Source organism: Carcharodon carcharias, chromosome 9 (genome assembly GCF_017639515.1).
Source record: "Carcharodon carcharias isolate sCarCar2 chromosome 9, sCarCar2.pri, whole genome shotgun sequence".
Lineage (NCBI taxonomy): Eukaryota > Metazoa > Chordata > Chondrichthyes > Lamniformes > Lamnidae > Carcharodon > Carcharodon carcharias.
The window spans coordinates 158,027,519-158,046,969 of record NC_054475.1 but is presented as its reverse complement, the minus strand read 5'-3'; the positions used below and the strand labels follow the sequence as shown (position 1 = coordinate 158,046,969).

At 45.3% G+C, this 19,451-nt stretch overlaps 1 protein-coding gene across 7 annotated transcripts in view; it reads left to right on the top strand.

The window, feature by feature from the left end:
• si:zfos-2326c3.2 (mitogen-activated protein kinase kinase kinase kinase 4) overlaps positions 1–19,451 on the top strand; it is a 280,244-nt gene that overhangs the window by 233,711 nt on the left and 27,082 nt on the right. For all 7 annotated transcript variants that reach the window (XM_041195370.1, XM_041195371.1, XM_041195368.1 and 4 more), the window contains 2 exons: positions 9,528–9,662; positions 19,303–19,403. In XM_041195370.1, the coding sequence (XP_041051304.1) occupies positions 9,528–9,662; positions 19,303–19,403 (236 nt within the window). The remainder of the gene's footprint in view (positions 1–9,527; positions 9,663–19,302; positions 19,404–19,451) is intronic.

Here is a 19,451-nt window from a genome sequence, read left to right as displayed (position 1 = left end):
TTATAATTTACATCAATGACTTAGATGAGGAGTGTGAAGCCATGGTAGCTGAATTTGCAGATGACACAAAGATAGGTAGGAAAGTATGTTGTGAAGAAGACATAGGAATTTGCAGACATATAGATAGGTTGAGTGAGTAGGCAAAAATTTGTGGATGAGGTATAATGTGGGAAGATATGAAGTTGTTCACTTTGGCAGGAAGAATAAAAAAGCAAGAGTATTACTTCAATGGAGAACGGCTGCAAAATTCAGAGGTGCAGAGGGATCTAGGTGTTCTAGTGCATAAGTCACAAAAAGTTAGTATGCAGGTACAGCATGTGATCAAGAAGGCTAGTGGAATGTAATTCCTTATTACAAGGGGAATTGAACATAAAGGTAAAGATGTTATGCCTCAGTTATACAGAGCATTAGTGAGACTGCACCTCGAATACAGTGTGCAGTTTTGGTCTCCTTGTTTATGGAAGGATGTAAATGCATTGGAGGCGGTTCAGAGGAGGTTTGCTAGATTGATACCTGGAATGAGTGAGTTTTCTTATGAGGAAAGATTGGACAGACTGGGCTTGTTTCCACTGGACTTTGAGAAGAGTGAGGGGTGACTTGATTGAAGTATGTAAGATCTTGAGCAATCTTAAAAGATGGATGTGGAAAAGATGTTCCCTCTTGTGGGTAAGTCCAGAACGAGGGGACTCTCAGAGGGCTGTGTGACTTTGGAACTCTCTGCCTCAGAGGGCAGTGGAAGCAGGGTCATTGAATATTTTTAAAGTGGGGGTAGATAGTTTCTTGTTAGGCAAGGGAATCAAAGATTATTGGGGGTAGATGGGAACATGGAACGCAACACAAACAGATCAGCCATGAATGTTGTAGCTGGCTCAAGGGGGCAAATGGCCTATCTCTGCTTCTATTTCGTATGTTTGTATGGCTTACTTCCATCAATAGAGGGCATATTGCTACAGTCTTCTCTTGTGAATGCTTTATGGAGGTAATTATGTAAGTGTATTAGCTAACTGCTCGACTTCAATTAGATTCCTCATTGGAATCTAATTGACTAACTCCTTGGTGCTCTGGTGCTGGAAGAGCTTCTTATGTTGGCATCTTCAGCCACATTCACTTTCTTTGTCCATCTGATCAACCTTATGTCTCTAAAGTGTCTTCTATTGTTCCCAAGGAAACCTCTCACCTTTCTTTCTTTCTTTTTGATGTGGCTTATTTTTGCTTTTTATTTCTGTTTATATTGATCCACTTAGGGCCGTGTATTTGAATCTGGTGCCTTTTGCTGTGTGCTGTGAACTGAGGCCTAAATAAATAATGTCCCTCTCTGTTTCTAGTCCTATCCTTGTGCCCTTGTAGTTGGCCTGTTTAAAATGTTTGGCTTTCAGCAGCATTGAATCCCAAATCATTTGGAACTTAATCGTACTATAATTGCAATTACCCAAGGGTATCACGAGTTCTATTTTCTGTACGCTTTCGGAGCTGAGAGATGCTTCTTGTGGCTTCTATGATGCATTGAAACAATGAAGCAATCATGTATTACATTTCCCAATTCCAACTCTTAGTCAATTGAGCAATCCACTTTTATATTGGCTTGGCTGAAATCCCACAAAACAATAACTTTCCTGTTTTCACATCTCCACCATAATCACTACATAAAGCATTCTGTCCTTCCAATCAAGGCTGATGCTCCATTGCAGTACAGAGGGACTGCTGCTCTGTCAGGGGTGCTATCTTTTTGGGTGAGACATGTAACCAAAGTCCCAGCTGCCTGCTAGATCCCATGGCACTATTTTGAAGAATTGGGGAGATCCCCCAGTGTCCTGGGCACTATTTATCCCTCAATTAACATCAGAAAAACAGATTATCTCTTCGCTATCATGGAGCTTGCTGTGTGCAAATTGGCTGCCACGTCTCCTACCCTACAGCAGTGAATTCACTTCAAAAGTATTGCATTGGCTGTAAAGCACTTTGAGATGTCCGGTGACCATGAGAAGCACTATGTAAATGCAAGTCTTTCAAGCCTCTTTTTTAATTATTCTGAGCTGGTAGACTGTGGCAAAGCCCTTGTGTTATTTTAGTTTTCTTCCTGTTGGGTGATATTGCCATCACGGTCCACTTCCCTTACCTTCCAGCGGTCTCTGACATGTCCAATGACACTCTCTCTTTACCTTTCTATTTTCTTCTTCCTGAACAGGCACTGCTTCTTGACGTTGCATTTGTCTCCATCTACTGGGCTTATCATGTCTCTGTCACTCTGGTTTACATCATCATCATTTACCATTGCTCCCGTGCACTCTCCAAGTTCAAGACTTTCTCCATGAATACATCTAGGAGTCAGCTTTACTTACTTTAATACAGATTTGTCGCGCCCCTTTACCTTTGACATTTAAATGCACCTGAAAAGGGAAACATTTGCAGGGACTAATTGGATCGCTCATTCATAGAGCTGAACAGCCATTTTCCATGCTGTCTGATTCTATAGGTGGAATCTTATGAGACCTGTGGAGGTGGGTTCAGGAGGGAAATCTGAAAGGTCACCCATCAGGTTGGCAGCTGCGGGTAGCTAATGCGTGGCAATTAATTGGCCACTTGGGGCCAGACTGGGGAAGCTGCCGAGATCTTACAAAACCTGGCCAGCCCCTGGCAGTGGCCTCCCAGCACCAAGCCAGGATGCTAACGAAGCCGCCTTTATTTATCCTGTCCCCCAGAGCCACAGGGTTATAGTGGCAGCCCCACATCAGCCTATGGAGGAGGTCTCGCTCCTCCATGGTGGCCCGGCAGCTGTGGCCGCAAATAATTTGAATAATTTGACTCACTTTCCAAGGGCGCCTCCATCTTGAGGTGCCCTCCCGCTTTCCTACCTGTCGCAGCAGCACCCACGTCTCTCGGTGGGGCTTCCAGCAGGACAATGCCGTGGACCCTCCCACGGGTGCCTCTTGATTGCATCCCCTCCCCCCACATTCGGTAAGCTCATGCAGGAGGGCAGTCAGGTATCACTAGCAGGGTCGGAACCTGCTCTTGATCCCGATTTCAGGAAATCGTCGAAGATGTTAAGGTTCTGCCCTATGATTCCAAATGCTGCCAAAAACCAGATCCACTACTTTTCCACGCGCTAAGTTCCTAGTCACCGTGGGATACCTTTTATCAAAGTGTTTGGCTTCAGATCCTTTACTGTCTCCTGCCTTCCCTTGCCATCGCACCCATTTCCCTGTTGCTCGTCTACATGGTCCATGATGCTTGTTTCTACGTTCTGCGCTAATTTCACTGCTCGGTTGTGCTGCAGCGGCCTTCCCAGAGACAGTCCCCCTTATCCTGGAAACAATTTTAGTTACCTAAGAGAGTGAGTGCCGTCATTATAATCTTTAGAATAATCGACCTAAACGGAGTTGGTGGATTTGGTGCCTTTGGGGGCACCGTGTTTGGCCAGTTCCCCTGGCAGCTTGAGACGGACGGCGCTCTGGATCTCCCTGGCCTGGATGACGTAGCGCTTGTTGCAATGAATGAGGTGCAAAGCCTTGGAGGCGATGCACTCGAAAATGTCAACAACGAAGGATTTCATGACGCTCATGGCCTTGGACAAGACCAACGCCTGCCCTTCCACCACCAAGTACTTCTGAAGCATATTTACTAACATCGGGTGGTGGAAGGGCAGGTGTGGGTCAGCACCCTGTACACGTAAGTGGACTAGCGCTGCCTGAGAGATTTCCTCTGGCTTGAGCAGCTCCAGTCAGCAACTGCTTTGACACCTTGCGAGACACGCCACCCTTAGCTGCAGCCACCTCCTCAGGCATTCCACTCAACATGGAACAACTCCAGTTAGCTCTAAGGATTGAGTTTCCCACTGCCCAACTTCGATGGTGGGATTCGAACCCACACACGCAGAGTGCAGTGGATTAGCCAGTCCATCATCTTAACCTCTCGGCCACCTCACCGTCCATAAATTCAGTGAGAAAGATTTGTCAGAAGTGGGATGGTTGCACCACTTTGCTGATTAATTACCCAACTCATCTGCTCACCCATCTTTCCTTTTCCTTTGCATATAGAACTTGCCTGGTCAATTTTGTTTTCCTTCAGTTGTCTATCTCTTTTCGCCTGCTTAATTTTTATTGATGTTCTTCCTGATGTTAGTAAACACGTTTCAGAAGTACTTCATTGGCTGTGTAATGCTTCAGGATATCCTGAGGTTGGGAAAGGGACAGTGTAAATGCCAGACTTCCTGTTTCTTTTAATGTCTTTATATTTGCTTGTAACTTTCTTTCCCCTGCTATCGCCCCACGAAACAAAAATGTCGCACCTTTTGCGTAATTTTACGAATTTACTTTTATCCATATTTTCATCACTTCTTCTCTTGGTCCTTCCCCTTCTTCCGGCTTGCGGTGCCTGCTGCCCTCAGCCTCGTGCCATCTCCTGCTTCCCTAGGCCTTTGCTCATGCAAGCTGTGTCACCGAGCAGCAAGAGCCACATGAAGCAAACCTGGCTTGGCTGATAGATAAACACAAAAATGCTGCAAGCGCACAAGCAGCATCACCCGGAGAGAGAAACAGGGTTCACCTTTCGGGTCAATGATCCTTCATCAGAGCTGCAATGAGTTAGAGACGTAACGGGTTTGAAGCAAGTCCAGAGGCAGAGAAAGGGAGAGGGGAAAGGTCGAAAGGGAAGGTCTGTGATAGGGTGGAAAGCAGGAGGGATTCAAATGAACAAACGAGTTATTTCCAATACCTGCTGTCTGGAAATATTGGGGCAGAAATTCTGATCTGAAATTGCTGAATTCAATTTTCAGTTGAAAAGGTTGTACAAATAACTAATTGAAAGCGAGGTCCTGTTCCTCGAGCTTCACTGGAACAGTTTGGCAGACCAAGGACAGGGAGGTCAGAATGGGAGTGGGATGGAGATTTAAAATGGCAGGCAAGCAGGAGCTGAGGCTCACACTTATTTTGTTTTATTGATCCTGTTCTTTCCTTCCCTCCTTAAAAGCATTTACTGCACCAGCACACACCTGGTCCTCAAAAACTAATGGCCCTCAACAGACTTTAATACACAGATGGAGCAACACAGTCAACAACTTGCCCACTGGCAAGTGGTATTCACCACTAACAGGGTGCTGCTGCCAAGCCAAAAAGATGTTCTGCCTATGGCACAGATGAATAATGTGGTATCCGGGTTTCTGTGCCAAGGCAATGTTAGGTATGTAGGCCGTACGTCCCTAAGACTGGCAGATCGTTTCAAACAGTATGTCCCTTCTACTGTTCGCAGTGGCTGAGGTACAGATCCTACCCAACCAGCCCGTGCTTGCAAAACCCAAACACAGGGCAGAATTTAGCCCTCGGATGGCGTGTGGGCCCCACCGGCTTGGTGGTGGGCGGACAGCCGACCCCCGCCGCCGAAATGGGGCCTGCCGCCATTTTGAGTGGGCGGGCCAATTAAGGTCCCGCCCAGCGGCATGCCCGACAGGAAGCGCTATGCACTTCCTGTGCGTGTGGGGAGGGGGAGGGTAGGGAATCCCCAGCTGTCAAAGTGCGCTCTTTCACGCACGTCAGGGAGATCAGTGGCAGTCCAGAATAGATTAAAAATAGAAAAATTTAAAAATTATTAAACGGTCCCCCTCATGTGACAATGTCACACGAGATGGGATTTGTGAATAAATATCACATAAAGTTTATTAAAGTTTTTAAAAATAGACATGAAACCTCATCCGGCCAGTGGATGAGGTTTCATGAATAATCTGGAGTCCACTGGGGCCCTTGGCCTGCCCTCCAGCCTTAAGGTTGAACAGGCAGGTCTTTAATTATCTTAATTATCCTGTCAATGGCCTCAATTGGCTAGTGACAGGTCGGCGGGCGGACAGCGAAATCAACTGTCCGCCCGCCTTCTTAAAAATTTAAAAAGGGATCAGGATGACATTGGGGGCTCCTCCCAAAGTCATCCAGCATTATTTTCCCATTGGCAAGCAGGCCCCGCCCCCAAATCGCCGACGGATAAATTCAGGCCACAGTGTCCAACATTAGATGTGATTCCACGCTTGACCAACATTTACTAAATAATCCTCAGTGCTAAGAATTACGCGGAGAACTAATTTAAGATTGTCACTTGGGCTCACAGTCTGGCACATTTGCGTGTGCTAGAAGCTACATATATTAATACGCAGGGGCCAGTTCTTTACAAACAGAAAGAACACATACACACATTGCACCTGTTTCAGCTAAACAAGATAAGTGATAGCCATTAAATGGAGCATTCTCCGTGGCAACGCCTCTACCAGACAGACTCCACTTGCCAACCAGCCAGCACTCTCTTCTCATTCAGTATAGAAATGCTGTTTCCACTGACAATGGCATTTCCTTGTGAATTGTCCTGATGAGTGCAAGACGAAAAGCTTCAACAAAAGGTCTCTGTTTTCCGCCATGTTCAAGTTCTGTGTTACCAAACGACTAACCACACGGACTCGAAACGTTAACCCTGTTTCTATTTCCGCAGATGCTGCCAGACTTGCTGAATTTTTCCAGCATTTTCTGTTGTTATTAACCACAAATATCCTTGGGCGATAGGTTACAAGTCCGGAAAACCCGCTGCATCACAGGTTCGCACTCGAGAATGTGCTGGCTGAACCTTGCCAAATTCTGCAGTATCTATTCTAAGCCACTTTTTTTCACTCTGGTACAAAGTATTACCTCATCCAGTTAACTCAACTTCAGTTTTAACAAGAATCATTCCCCAGGACTTGACTCATGCTCCCAAATTCTCAAGATCTGTGGCAGGTGCCTTCTCAAGGCTAGATCTAACAGGGAGTGTTTGCTGCCTCTTCTGAGTCAGTTATTATGGGCGTCTCTGCAGTAACATGTTATCAGCTAATCCTTTCTGAGTGGAAGCCCTTTTAATATAAAATGTCTCTCTTTAAAAAAAAAATACATAAAAGGCAAAATCTAAAAGTTAAGAATAATCCTGGGAATGTTGTTTTTTGTCGTTGTTTCTAGTTCGTATTCATCATGAAGAAGTTGTGATTAGAGATAGAAACTGTGGTTTCCACTATATCGGCACCACTGCATTCTGACCAGCAGGTGGGGCTGCACACCACTGGGCTTAGACGCTGCAAAACAATCAAACAAGGAATAATCAAACAGAACACCAAGGTTACAAGTACAAATTCCCATCGAGCGTAGCATTGTGGCTGCAGACCAATGTGCAATCAGCCTTACTGTGTAGCGGTTGTTAGTCACTGTGATAATGCGCAAGTAGGAAACGAATGCCAGCAGATGAATTGATAGTGATAGTTGGGATCAGAATGAGTCTGTTAGGCCTGCCACTTAGCTCAGACCAGAACTATGTTAAGATTTAGAGGTCTGAGACTCAGTGGGAACTTGTGTTAGTTAGTTGAAAGTGGACAAGTTAGTGATTCAATTGTGGATCTTCACAGATGAAGCACTAACTTGTCCATTCAGGTGCCAGATCACCAACCGAATGTTTTCAGGATTTTCTCTTTCTGATTCCCAGCGCCTGCGGATTTTTTGGCATTTTGCTGTTGCCTCTCTCTCTCTCTCTCTCTCTCCATTGCTAAAAGTATTCTCAAATCTGATCTCACTGAGGTTGATTTTGGTCATCTCTTCGCTTCTCTTCCTCCTCATTGGACGACACAGTTGTGTAATGGCAGTGTTACTGGGCTATTGATCCAGAGAACATGAGTCAAAGGCCCCTCATGGCAGCTGAAAAATTTAAAATCAGTGGGGGGGAGAGTAACAAGGAAAAGAGGGGGGAAGGGAAGATTTTTGGAGAGTAAGGGTGACATGATTAAAAGCTTCGTCACCCAGGATGAAGTAGGTGGGGGGTGAGGGGGTGGGGGGAGGGGGGAGAAATGACATTAAGGAGGCCAAATGTTGGAGGACCGAAGAATGTTTCTTGCGTTATACTCACGTCAGCTTGGGTTTATAACTGGAGGAGGCTGTAAAATTTGGATAATTTCAGGCACTGTAAAAATACACTGGCATGAATTACAAGAGGAAAGAAAAAAATCTTTAGGGGATTTTATCTTCTGCACCACTAACATCATTCGTCCAATGGCTGTGCCATCAGCTGGACCCTAAATTCTGGAATTTTCCCCCTCAACCTCACAGCTTTTCCATCTCACTCTGTCTTAAAACCTAGCTCTTTAGCCAAGCCGAAATAAAGACAGAACATGGTGGGAGAAACCCCACATGACGTCCCAGCCTAGATACCCCGATTGGGTGCAGAGCCTCCCTTTGCATCACTAATTGGCCACCTCCCCTCAGGGCAGCCACTAACGGGGCCGTCCCAAGGTTTGCTCGGCTGCACTGAGAGTGCAGGAGCGAGCAGGCCCCACGTTTTCCATTCCACATCCCTCACCCACCAAAAACCAAAGCACATTGAATTTACAGCGCAGTCAGCCCAACTGGTTCATGCCAGTGTTTATGCTCCACTCGAATCCCCCCCCCCCACTCAACACCTCTTCATCTGACCTGTCAGCATAACCTTCCATTCCTTTCTTCCTCCAGTGTTTACCTAACTCCCCCTTATATGTAATTTTCCTGAGCTAAAATCTAAGTTACAATTTTGGTCACGTGATTACAGGGCAGATTTGTCTACGCAGACATGAAGACAGCCTTTTGGTTATGTGTTAATTTCTGGCCTCTGCACTATAAAAACGCGGAGTTGAATGACATTAATACTGAGATTACAAGATTGGATGCTGCTTTCCAACAGTACCAATATGGTGGATGCGTGTGGGGAACATATAAATGGAGTAGGATAGTCAATAATTTACAATAGTCAATAGATAGATTTGAAGCTGATGAACAAACATGAGTGGAAGCCTCACCTCTGTTACTGTAATGTCTGCTCAGGTTACACTGTGACATGGTTTCCTCAGCGCTTTCCTTGTTATGTTGGAGGTCCCTGCCTCTGAGCGAGAAGCTCTGGGTTTGAGTCCCACCCTAGGACTTGATGGTTGTGGAAGATGCATTCACAACATGGCCAAACAGGTTTGTATCGGTCTGCAACCTCTTCTAACGCAAACCAATGGCAGGCAGGAAAAGCGGGGGAGATTCCTGGCCAGCCATGTGATGGAAGGAACATTGGAGCCTCTACGACCCATAGCTCCAGGCTACAACATGCATGTAAAAGTTCCTGTTGCCACAGACTCTGAGTGAACTGTATCACACCCTCACCATGATTGGGGTGTAAATGGTGCAATTTGTGCCTTAATTTTCCGACGACCTTCATTCCTGGTTTTATGATGGCTGCCACGCACAAAAAGATGCCCCAACAGTGTTACCCCTGGAGACACTGCCAAAAAAATACACCTGGGAGATCTTCACGAGGGTTGCCTCACCAGCCTACCGTTGGTGATCACTTTGCGGTATGTAAAGGGGCCGATCACTTCCCTCCACATGCGTTTCCCCGGGGATGCACAGACAGGAGTCTGTCAGCAATGAATCCCATTTTGAATATGGCGTGTTACTCCGCTTGTAAGATGCAGGTCAGCCTCAGGGCACGAGTGTTCATTGTTATGTTGTTCCACCCCACAGGTAAAAAGAACAAGCTGCGAGTTTACTACTTGTCATGGCTTAGGAACAAAATCTTACGCAATGATCCTGAAGTGGAAAAAAAGCAAGGATGGGTCTCGGTTGGCGATTTGGAAGGCTGTGTGCACTATAAAGTTGGTAGGTGTTGTGTTCTCCGAAGATCTTTTTACTGGTCTAAAATGTCTTGGGTTGTTGGCTTTTCTGTTTTAATGATATATGTGGCCCATCCCACCCCTAGAAATACCAATTATGCTAAGTGAATCTCTATAACCATTGCTGGCCTCTTCCCAATGGAAATGGGTTCACTGTACAAAACTCCTACATTTGTAATACTTAATTCAACCAAAGATTAATATCACTACATTTTAATCTGCTCTGATTTTTCATTCCACTCCACCGTTTTCACCTCAGTATGCGGTAGTACCTGACTTTTATGATACAAGGTTATGGGACAGTTCGTATAAGAGCGTTCCTAACACAGTAAGTTTTATGATATGGACTGAATTGTCTGGATGGATGGTGGAAGCAGATTCTTTCAAAAGGGAATGGAATAAATACTTATGAAGGAAGATTTCCCAGGGCTATGCAAAACGACTTGGGTGGGGGAGGTGGTGAGATGAATTATAGAATGTTTACAACACAGAAGCAGGCCTGTTGACCCATCATGATGGCTCTTTGCAAGAGCAATTTGTTTAGTCCTGTTTCCCCGCTCTTTCCCCGTAGCCTTGCAGATTTTTCCCCTCAGATGCTCATTAGAAAGTTACTATTAAATTTGCCTCCACCATCCTGTCGGGCAGTGCAATCCATATCATAACCATTCACTTTTTTTTGTATTAATTCACAGGATGTGGGCTTAGCTGGCTGGGCCAGCATTTATTGCCCATCCCTGGTTGCCCTTTAGAAGGTGATGGTGAGCTGCCTTCTTGAACCCCTGCAGTCCATGTGGTGTAGGTACATCCACAGTGCTGTTAGGAAGGGAGTTCCAAGGTTTGGAATCTCATTTGGAATAGAAGTTATTCCTCATGTCATCTTTGGCTCTTTTGTCAGTCTAAGTCCCAGACAGCTTTTTACTTGGTTCTGTTGAAGAGTCATATGGGACTCGAAACATTAACTGTGTTCCTCTCCGCAGATATAAAAACAAAAAACTGCAGATGCTGGAAATCCAAAACAAAAACAGAATTACCTGGAAAAACTCAGCAGGTCTGGCAGCATCGGCGGAGAAGAAAAGAGTTGACGTTTCGAGTCCTCATGACCCTTCGACAGAAAGTTCTGTCGAAGGGTCATGAGGACTCGAAACGTCAACTCTTTTCTTCTCCGCCGACGCTGCCAGACCTGCTGAGCTTTTCCAGATATTTTTATTTTTGTTTTGGATTTCCAGCATCCGCAGTTTTTTTTTGCTTTTAGCTCTTTCCAAGGGCTGGTTAAAAACACGGTGAACGGCTTTCTTTATGCTGCACGATTCTGATCCAGCATGAGGTAGATTCAGATTTCACTGTAAAGTAAGGCTGGGTCTTGATTTTGGATTTGCGCAGCAACATTTTGATGTGGGTGTAAATCAGAACGTCAATGCCGCTGCTACTGCGACAGCCTAAGTCTTAAGTTGTTGCCACATTGAATGAAGATAAGCAAGACAGCCGCAAACTCTATAGCAGTGTTGCCAGCTGCTTCTGAACTGTGAGCGTTTAATTTGCTGTGGATTTGAGCCTGTATGATAACACGTCAATGTTGCGGTACTGGTATTGAGCCATGCTTAACCTCTATGGACACTTCAATCAGTGTTCCAAAGGAAACCCCCTGTCACCTCTGAGCATTCCTGATTTGGTCTCATGGCAAACATTTTTGGAATTGTTTTCATCCTTGATACAGGGCATAGTTTATAAACCAATTGATTCATATTTTACTGTTGTGCTTCACTGAATCAAAACTGCCAATAAGTCTCTCATATGTCATGCAGAGATTGGAAAGACATGAGCAGATAAGCAATATTTGGCTGTGAATTGTTTCTGGGAATCATTTTTGTCCCGTGAAATAAATTGGGCTGATAATTCATGACAGAAGTCCTGTTAGTTTTCATTTTTTTTAATTGCTAAGGTACACTTCTGGAGATTATAAGGAAGTTTTGGCAGTCTCTACAGCCTCGCAGGACAGAGGGCATGAGTTTCAGAATTGGCTGCGCAGTGTTACTGCCCTACTTCTAAATCATATGAGGCTCGAAATCTGAGCATATTCACTCATAATTTCTTGTGTGTGTCCTTAATGTATGATCTAATTTACTTGAGAACTTACTAATCAACAACCAGGTAAATGTGGCAACATAACTTCCTCTGAATTTATGAGCCGCAAGCTAATGTCTTAAGTTAAATTAAGAATGTGGGGTTTACCTCACTACTGAAAATCATCAGGTAATTGGAACAGGCCATTTGTGACCTGTGTGAGACCAAAGGTATAACTCTTCCTATTATAGACGAGCAAAAAATCTATAAAGAAGCATGGTCAGTAAAGGAATAACGAAATGCGATTACTGTATGATTCATGGTGGATGATCAGGTGTATAAAGTAGGGTGATCAGGAAGTGTTAAGAGTAGGCACTGAAGGTGAGATCTCACAAGCATCTTCTGACAGAAGAGATCCAGCTTTAGTCTGTGGTCCTCCTTGGAAATGGCCACCTTCAAACATCTGATTTTCCGGCTCAAAAGACTTCATGTAAATGTGCGCATTCCGAAATGTGATTTTCAGGACAGTACAGGGAATGAAAAACATGCAATTCTTGGATGGACTGGCGTACCTGCTCTGGTGTTGCTCATGGTTAGAGAGGGGAAAGCAATATCAGGAAAGTTTCTACTGGTATTTCCCAATCCTCCATCATAACCTTGCTGCAAGACCCATGGAAACCATGGAAAAGTGACATACAAATGGCTCGTCCTCTGTACCTACAGAGCACATGAAGAGCGAAAAATCCCGGTGCAATTTGAATCCCCCTGCACCTTGCCTTTAACCTGTATTTGTCATAAAAAAAGCTCAGAGGGTTAGATCAATTGCTGTAGCTTAGCCCACATGAGCGCTGTGGGCTAAGCTACAGTAAACACCAAAAGCATATCGCTGAACTTAATAAATTTAGTAAAGTTATTGCATAGGTTAAAAAGTATAAATAGACAGGTAAGGGGAATTTCTGAATTTGAAAACTTTAATTAGTTAAATAAAATGCAATAGAGATGGCAGGGTGTGTGATGTGTTGCAGCTGTAGCATGTGAGAGTTGTTGGGCACCTCTGTGTTCTACAACAACTACATCAATAATAAGTATCTGCAGCTCAAGCAACATTGACTCAGAGTTGATGAGCTGGAGTCCAAGCTTTGGATACTGCGATATACCAGGAAGGGAGAAATTCAACTGAATGCTCTTTTTCAGGAGACAGTCATGATTATTAGGTTAAGTACTTCAGATTATGGGGCAGAATTTAGCCCTTGGCTGGCGGGCGGACCCCACCGGCTCGGCGGCGGGCAGGGTGCTGAACCCTGCTGGCAAAACGGGGCCTGCCGCCATTTTGACTGGGCGGGCCTAAGGTCTGCCCAGCGACCTGCCCGACAGGAAGCACTATGCGCTTCCTGTTCCAGGGGGAGAGGGAATCCCCAACTGTCAAAGTGCGCACTGCTCCCTGAGGCAAAGTCCTGTCTCAGGGAGTTTAGTGAAAGTTAAGCAAAGTCAAAAAATAGAGACATTTTAAAATTATTGACATGTCCCCCTCATGTGACAATGTCACACGAGATGGGACATGTTGATAACAAACTCATAAAATTTATTAAATTTTTACAAAACGGTAATGAACCTTCATCCCGCCAGTGGATGAAGTTCCATTAATAATCTACAGGCCGCTGGGGCTTTTGGCCTGTCCACCAGCCTTAAGGTTGGCCGGGCAGAGGATTTAACTATCTTAATGAGTTTGTCAATGGCCTTAATTGGCCATTGACAGGTCAGCCGGCGGACAGCTGATTTCACTGTCCGCCGGCCTTCCTTAAGATTTAAAGGGACCAGGATGACATCGGGGATTCCTCCCGAAGTCATCCCGTCTCTTTTTCACCTCGGCGAGCGGGCCCCGCCCCCAAATCGCCGAAGGGGAAAATCCTGGCCAAGCTCTGTGGCCAGGGACTGGAGGGTGTGACTACAATTGAGGCAGACGTGAGGATTCGGAGGTTACGATGGAGGAACCTCCGCCCTCACACTTGTCCAACAGGCATGAGGCTCTTGCAGCCGATGTGGATGAGAGCAAGGACTGCAGGGAGAATGAGAAAACTGGCAACGGTATCACGATGCAGGAGGCCAGGAGCTGGCAGATGAGCACTGGTAGTCATTTAAGGAGATATTTCATAATTCTCAACAAAGATATAGGGAAAAATTTGCCCCCTGTCGGCGGGGGTGGGGGGGGGGGCAGTTGTGCAGGGGTGGGCAAGGGCAGGGGCAGGGGTGAACCCGATCGGTGCCCCCGATCAGGGCCGCGCTGCCAATTAAGGCCCGCCCATCACCGTGCTCGCCTGGAAGTGCTATGCATGTGTGTGGAAGAACACAGAAATCTCCCTGAGGAGATTTAAAATTTAAATAAAGGAGGAAAAAAAAACTCTTAAAACATGTCCCCTCATGTGACATTGTCACGTGAGCTGGGACATGTCAAAGAATGAATGTTAAAATTTTTATTAGATTTTACAATACTTCATGAAACATCATCCCGCCCGTGGATGAGGTTTCATGAAAAATGCAAAGGCCGCCAGGGCTTCTTCAACCGTGGCCGCCACCACCCCCCCCCACCCCACCCCCACCCCCCCGCCAACCTTAAGGGTTGGATGAGCAGCCTTTTCTGTTTTTATTTAAGACCTCATGGTGTTGGGGGTAAAATATTAGCATGAATAGAGAATTGGCTAACCAGCTGGTAACAGAGAGTCAGGGCAATTGTGTCATTTAGTGGTTGGTAAACTGTAACTAATGAGTTGCCACAGGTATCAGTGCCGGGCCCTCGACTATTTACAGTCCATATTAATGACTTGGATGAAAGGATCGAGTGAATGGTAGCTCAATTTGCAGATGATACAAAAGGTAGCTGGGAAAGCAAATTGTAGGGAGGATATAAAGGCCTGAATCTTCAGGCCCCAAGTGGCCGGGAATGGAGGTGGACGGGCCGTGAAAATATTGGTGCCAGCTGGCGTGACAGCTTCACAACCCCATCCCCAACACTGGCCATTTTTGCCAACGTGTGTTCAAGGCCAGCAATGCTACTTCCTGTCACAAGACTCATAGACAATTAGGCTCATTAAGAACCTTGTTAACTCAAGTGAGAGGAGGCCAACTAGTCGGCCTCTGGTTTCCCCGTGTGACGAGGGCAGTTTAACTGCCTGGAGGTGGGCACCCAGTGACAGGCCAGGGTCTAGGCTGGCAGATCCTCCCTGCCAGTCTGAGTGTGGCACAGCCAAAGGCTGCTCTTTAGTGGGAATTCTCTCCTCCCCTCCCTCCCTCCACATGGCCTGGCTGCTGTTTCTGTTTTTAATTTAAACTTTTGAGAGGTTTATTGAGAGCACTTCCACGCTGATGCACCCTCTCAGTTACTTACCCTCTGCTGCAACCAACTGCTCATCTCAAGCTGGAAGTCCTCTGATTGTCCCTCCAGCTTTGAGAGCCCACCTTTCGCCCTTAATTGGACAAGGAAACTGCCTCCAGGCCAATGAAGGGGGTGCCACCGTGAAAATCCTAAAGATCGGCTATTTCCATCAGATCAGCCAGGATCATGTTGAATGGCAGAGTAAACTCGAGGGACCATTTGGCCTATAGCTCCTATTTCTTTCTTACATTCTTATGTCCTTTGATCCCTGAGAGGCAAAAGATTTTTCTGTCTCAACCTCAAATATAATCAATGATAGAGCATCCACACCGTCTGCAGTAGACAATTCAAAAGATTTACAACACCCTCAGTGAAGAAATTTCTCCTCATCTCAGTCTGAAATGACTGGGTTTAGGCCCAATTTATCCGGCCTGTTATCACAGGACAAACATTCACTGTACTGCCTCTAACCCAAATTATATCCTTTCTTAGATATGGGGCTGGATTTAAAGTGCTTTCGCTGGGCATGTTTTAGAAGCTTAGGAAATAGGAGCAGGTGGAGGCCATTCAGCCCCTTGAGCCTGCTCTGCCATTCAACTTGATCATGGCTGATCTTCTTCCTCAATGCCATTTTCCTGCGCTATCCTTCTACCGTTGATGTCTTTATGTGTAGAAATCTATCGATCTCTGTCTTGAACATACTCAGTGACTGAGCCTCCACAGCCCTCTGGGGTAGAGAATTCCAAAGATTCACCACCCTCTGAGTGAAAAAATTCCTCTGCATCTCAGTCCTAAGTGGCCTACCCCTTGTTCTGAGACTGGGTCTCCTGGCCCTAAATCCCCCAGCCAGGGGAAACGTCCTTCATTCATCTACTCTGTCAAGCCCTGTAAGAATTTTGTACGTTTCAATGAGATCAACTTTCATTCTTCTGAACTCCAGGGAACATAGGCCCAGCCTCCACGATCTTTCCTCAAAGGACAACCCCTCCCCCATCCCAGGAATCGGTACGGTGAACTTTTGTCGAACTGCCTCCAAAGGCAAGTGTATCTTTCCTTAGGTAAGGTGACCAAAACTGTACACAATTCTCCAGGTGAGTTCACACCAAAGCTCTAACCTGTTTTCAGTGTTGCCCACGACGGAGCTCTGGCGGTTGCCATGACTACTAGAGCTGCCCGTCAGTCCGATTGGCCAGCAGTTCCCGAGGGCGGGATTTCCTCTCAGAGAAGAGCTCAACCCAATTTAGCCCGCCCCCAAGTGTTATGGCTGTCAGGGCTTGATCCAGTCATGTCAGCTTCCAGCCAACTTTCCTTCCAAGGATTGCGAGCGGCCCACCTCCCTCCATAAAATGCAGTCTCTGAAGACCAAAACTGCACACCGTTTCCAGGTATGGTCTCATCAAAACCCCATACAAGTTTCTGGTTTGGTTTTGGTAAGACCACATCTGGAATACTGGGTGCAGTTTTGGTCTCCGCGTCTAAGAAAGGATAGACTTGCGTTGGAGCCGGCACAGCGAAGGTTATTGGCCCCTGGGATGAGGGTGTTCCCCTATGATGAGAGGCTGACTAAATTGGGCTTATATTCTCTGGGGTTTAGAAGAATGAGAGGTGATCTCGTTGAAACTTACAAAATTCTGAAGGGTAGACACAGGAAAATTCTTACCGCTGGTCAGGGCATCTAAAACACGGGGACACAGTCTGAGGATAAGGGGCCGATCATTCAGCACTGAGATGAGGAGAAATTACTTAATCACTCAAAGGGTTGTGAATCTTTGGAATTCTCTACCCCAGAGGGTTGTGAATGCTCCATCAGTGAATACATTGAAGGCTGGGGTAGACAAATCTTTGGTCTTTCAGAGAATTAAGCGATATAGGGAGCAGATGGGAAAGTGGAGTTGAAACTCAAGATCAGGCAAGATCTTGTTGAATGGCAGAGCAGGCTCGATAGACCATGTGGTCTACTCCCACTCCTATTTCTTATGTTCTTGTGGCAATGTCCTTCACCACCCATAGCAAACTCTGAGCCAGTATGCCTGATAGGTAAAACTAAAACGGAGACTCACTCAGCTTCAGGCCTGAAGTGGGTCACTCTAACTTTAGTACTAAGGAGATGAAAAGAAAATCATAAGTGCTGATGATGTTCAGAGCCTATTTAGCCAGTTCTGGTGAATAGTCTCCACTGAAAACATGAAGCAATTTATTATCTGTGACTAATTTTTGCTGCACTTTCTAGTTCACAGTGTTCTTGTAACTTTAAATAAATAATGAGTATGGAATTGAAATTAAGATGATGTTTTGTCATCAAGTTCTTGTGTGGAGGTTATCAGGCCTTGGGCATTCTAAAGTGGTTTACAATTGAGAATGTAGTACTTATGGTTTTGTTTAATGTGTAATATACCTTTAAGAATAATACTTGTTAAGGAAGATCACATGATCTGTAGTAACCAATAGGAGAGTAGTGAGGGCTAACTCAGCAGTCAAAGTAGAGATAGAGTTGGAGTTGAAAGCACACGTGTAGTTGCTGCTAAGTATTTTGTAAATAAACTTAATGTTTCCTCCAAAGAAATGCCTATAGATCAACTCTATCATTAAAAGTAGCAATCCGGCCACCCTTACAACAGAGAAGAAGGTTTAAAATCTCTTTGAAACATGTAATGACAGCATTGGGAAAAGCTGCCATGATAATGGCAGATACCTGTGTGTGTATCAGTGAGCTGACAGATAATAGCTGAAAAGTCCAATCAATACAGGGGTCCAATATGAAATGTTCACTCTGCGTTGGAAATGTGCCACCCACCATTTTGGATCGGCTGGTAATTAGTGGGCTTTTACGGTGCACAAACTGGTGCCCAAAGCACCTGTTTCAGGCCCCTTTGAGAAATTTGTTTCTGACTGACCGCGGAATTGGCCATACAAGTGCTTAGCATCAAATGGCAACAAAGGTCGAAGGGTGCCCTTGCGAATGGAAAGTTGTCTCAAGTGGTGTTCCACAGGGCTCGGTGTTGGGACCTTTGCTGTTTGTGTTATATATTAACGATTTGGACCTGAACGTGGGGGGGCACGATTGGGACATTTGCAGATGACACAAAGATTGGCCGAGTAGTGGATGGTGTAGAGGATAGCCATAATCTCCAAAACAATAAGATGGGTTGGTGGAATGGGCGGTAAAGTGGCAGATGGATTTTAACTTAGAGAAGTGTGAGGTCATACATTTAAGGAGGTCAAACAGTTACAGGGATTACACAATAAATGGGAATATACTAAGAGGTGTAGATGAAGTGAGAGATCTTGGCATACAAGTACACATGTCCCTGAAGGCAGCAGTTCAAGTAGACAAGGTTGTAAAGAAGGCATATGGAATGCTGTCCTTCACTGGCAGAGGTATAGAATATAAAAGTAAGGATATAATGTTGGAATTGTACAAAACACTGGTGAGGCCACAACTGGAGTATTGTGCGCAGTTCTGGTTACCGCATTACAGGAAGGACATAATAGCTCTGGCGAGTGTGCAGAGGAGGTTTACAAGAATGTTGCCAAGGTTGGAAAAGTGTAGCTACGAGGAGAGATCGGATAGGTTGGGGTTATTTTCCTTAGAACAAAGAAGGCTAAGAGGTGACTTGATTGAGGTGTACAAAATTATGAGGGGAATAGATAGAGTGGACAAGATAAAATTGTTTCCCTTGGTGGAGAATTCTAGAACCAGGGGGCATAGATTCAAGATAAGTGGCAGAAGGTGTAGGAGGGACATGAGGAAGAATTTTTTTACGCAGAGGGTAGTGGGTGTCTGGAATTCGCTGCCCAAGTTGGTGGTAGAGGCAGAAACTCTAAAATCTTTTAAAAAGCACCTGGATCTGCAGCTTAAGTGCTGTAAGTTGCAGGGCTATGGGCCGGGTGCAGGAAGGTGGGATTAGAAAGGGCACCTGGGTGTCCTCGGGCTGGCGTGGACAAGATGGGCCGAATGGCCTCCTTCTGTGCTGTAACTTTTCTATGGTTCTAAAGGCTGGATTCAAACTCAGTCTTATTGGATGTAAATCTAAACTGAACTGCTCAAGCTTACTTCTGAACAGTATGATTAAATCTGTTCTGACTATCAATGATTATAATGTGACCTAATTTCTGCAGCATTTTGATGTATCAGACAATCTTGATTCCAAAATGACTGACGGCTGCATTAACTAGTTTGGTCCTTTTTTAACAGTCAAGTACGAAAGAATAAAATTCTTGGTGATTGCTCTGAAGAATTCTGTTGAAGTCTATGCATGGGCTCCAAAACCATACCACAAATTTATGGCGTTTAAGGTAAGATACTTCATGTGGAAACTATTTGCAGTTAATGCAACTGTGAAG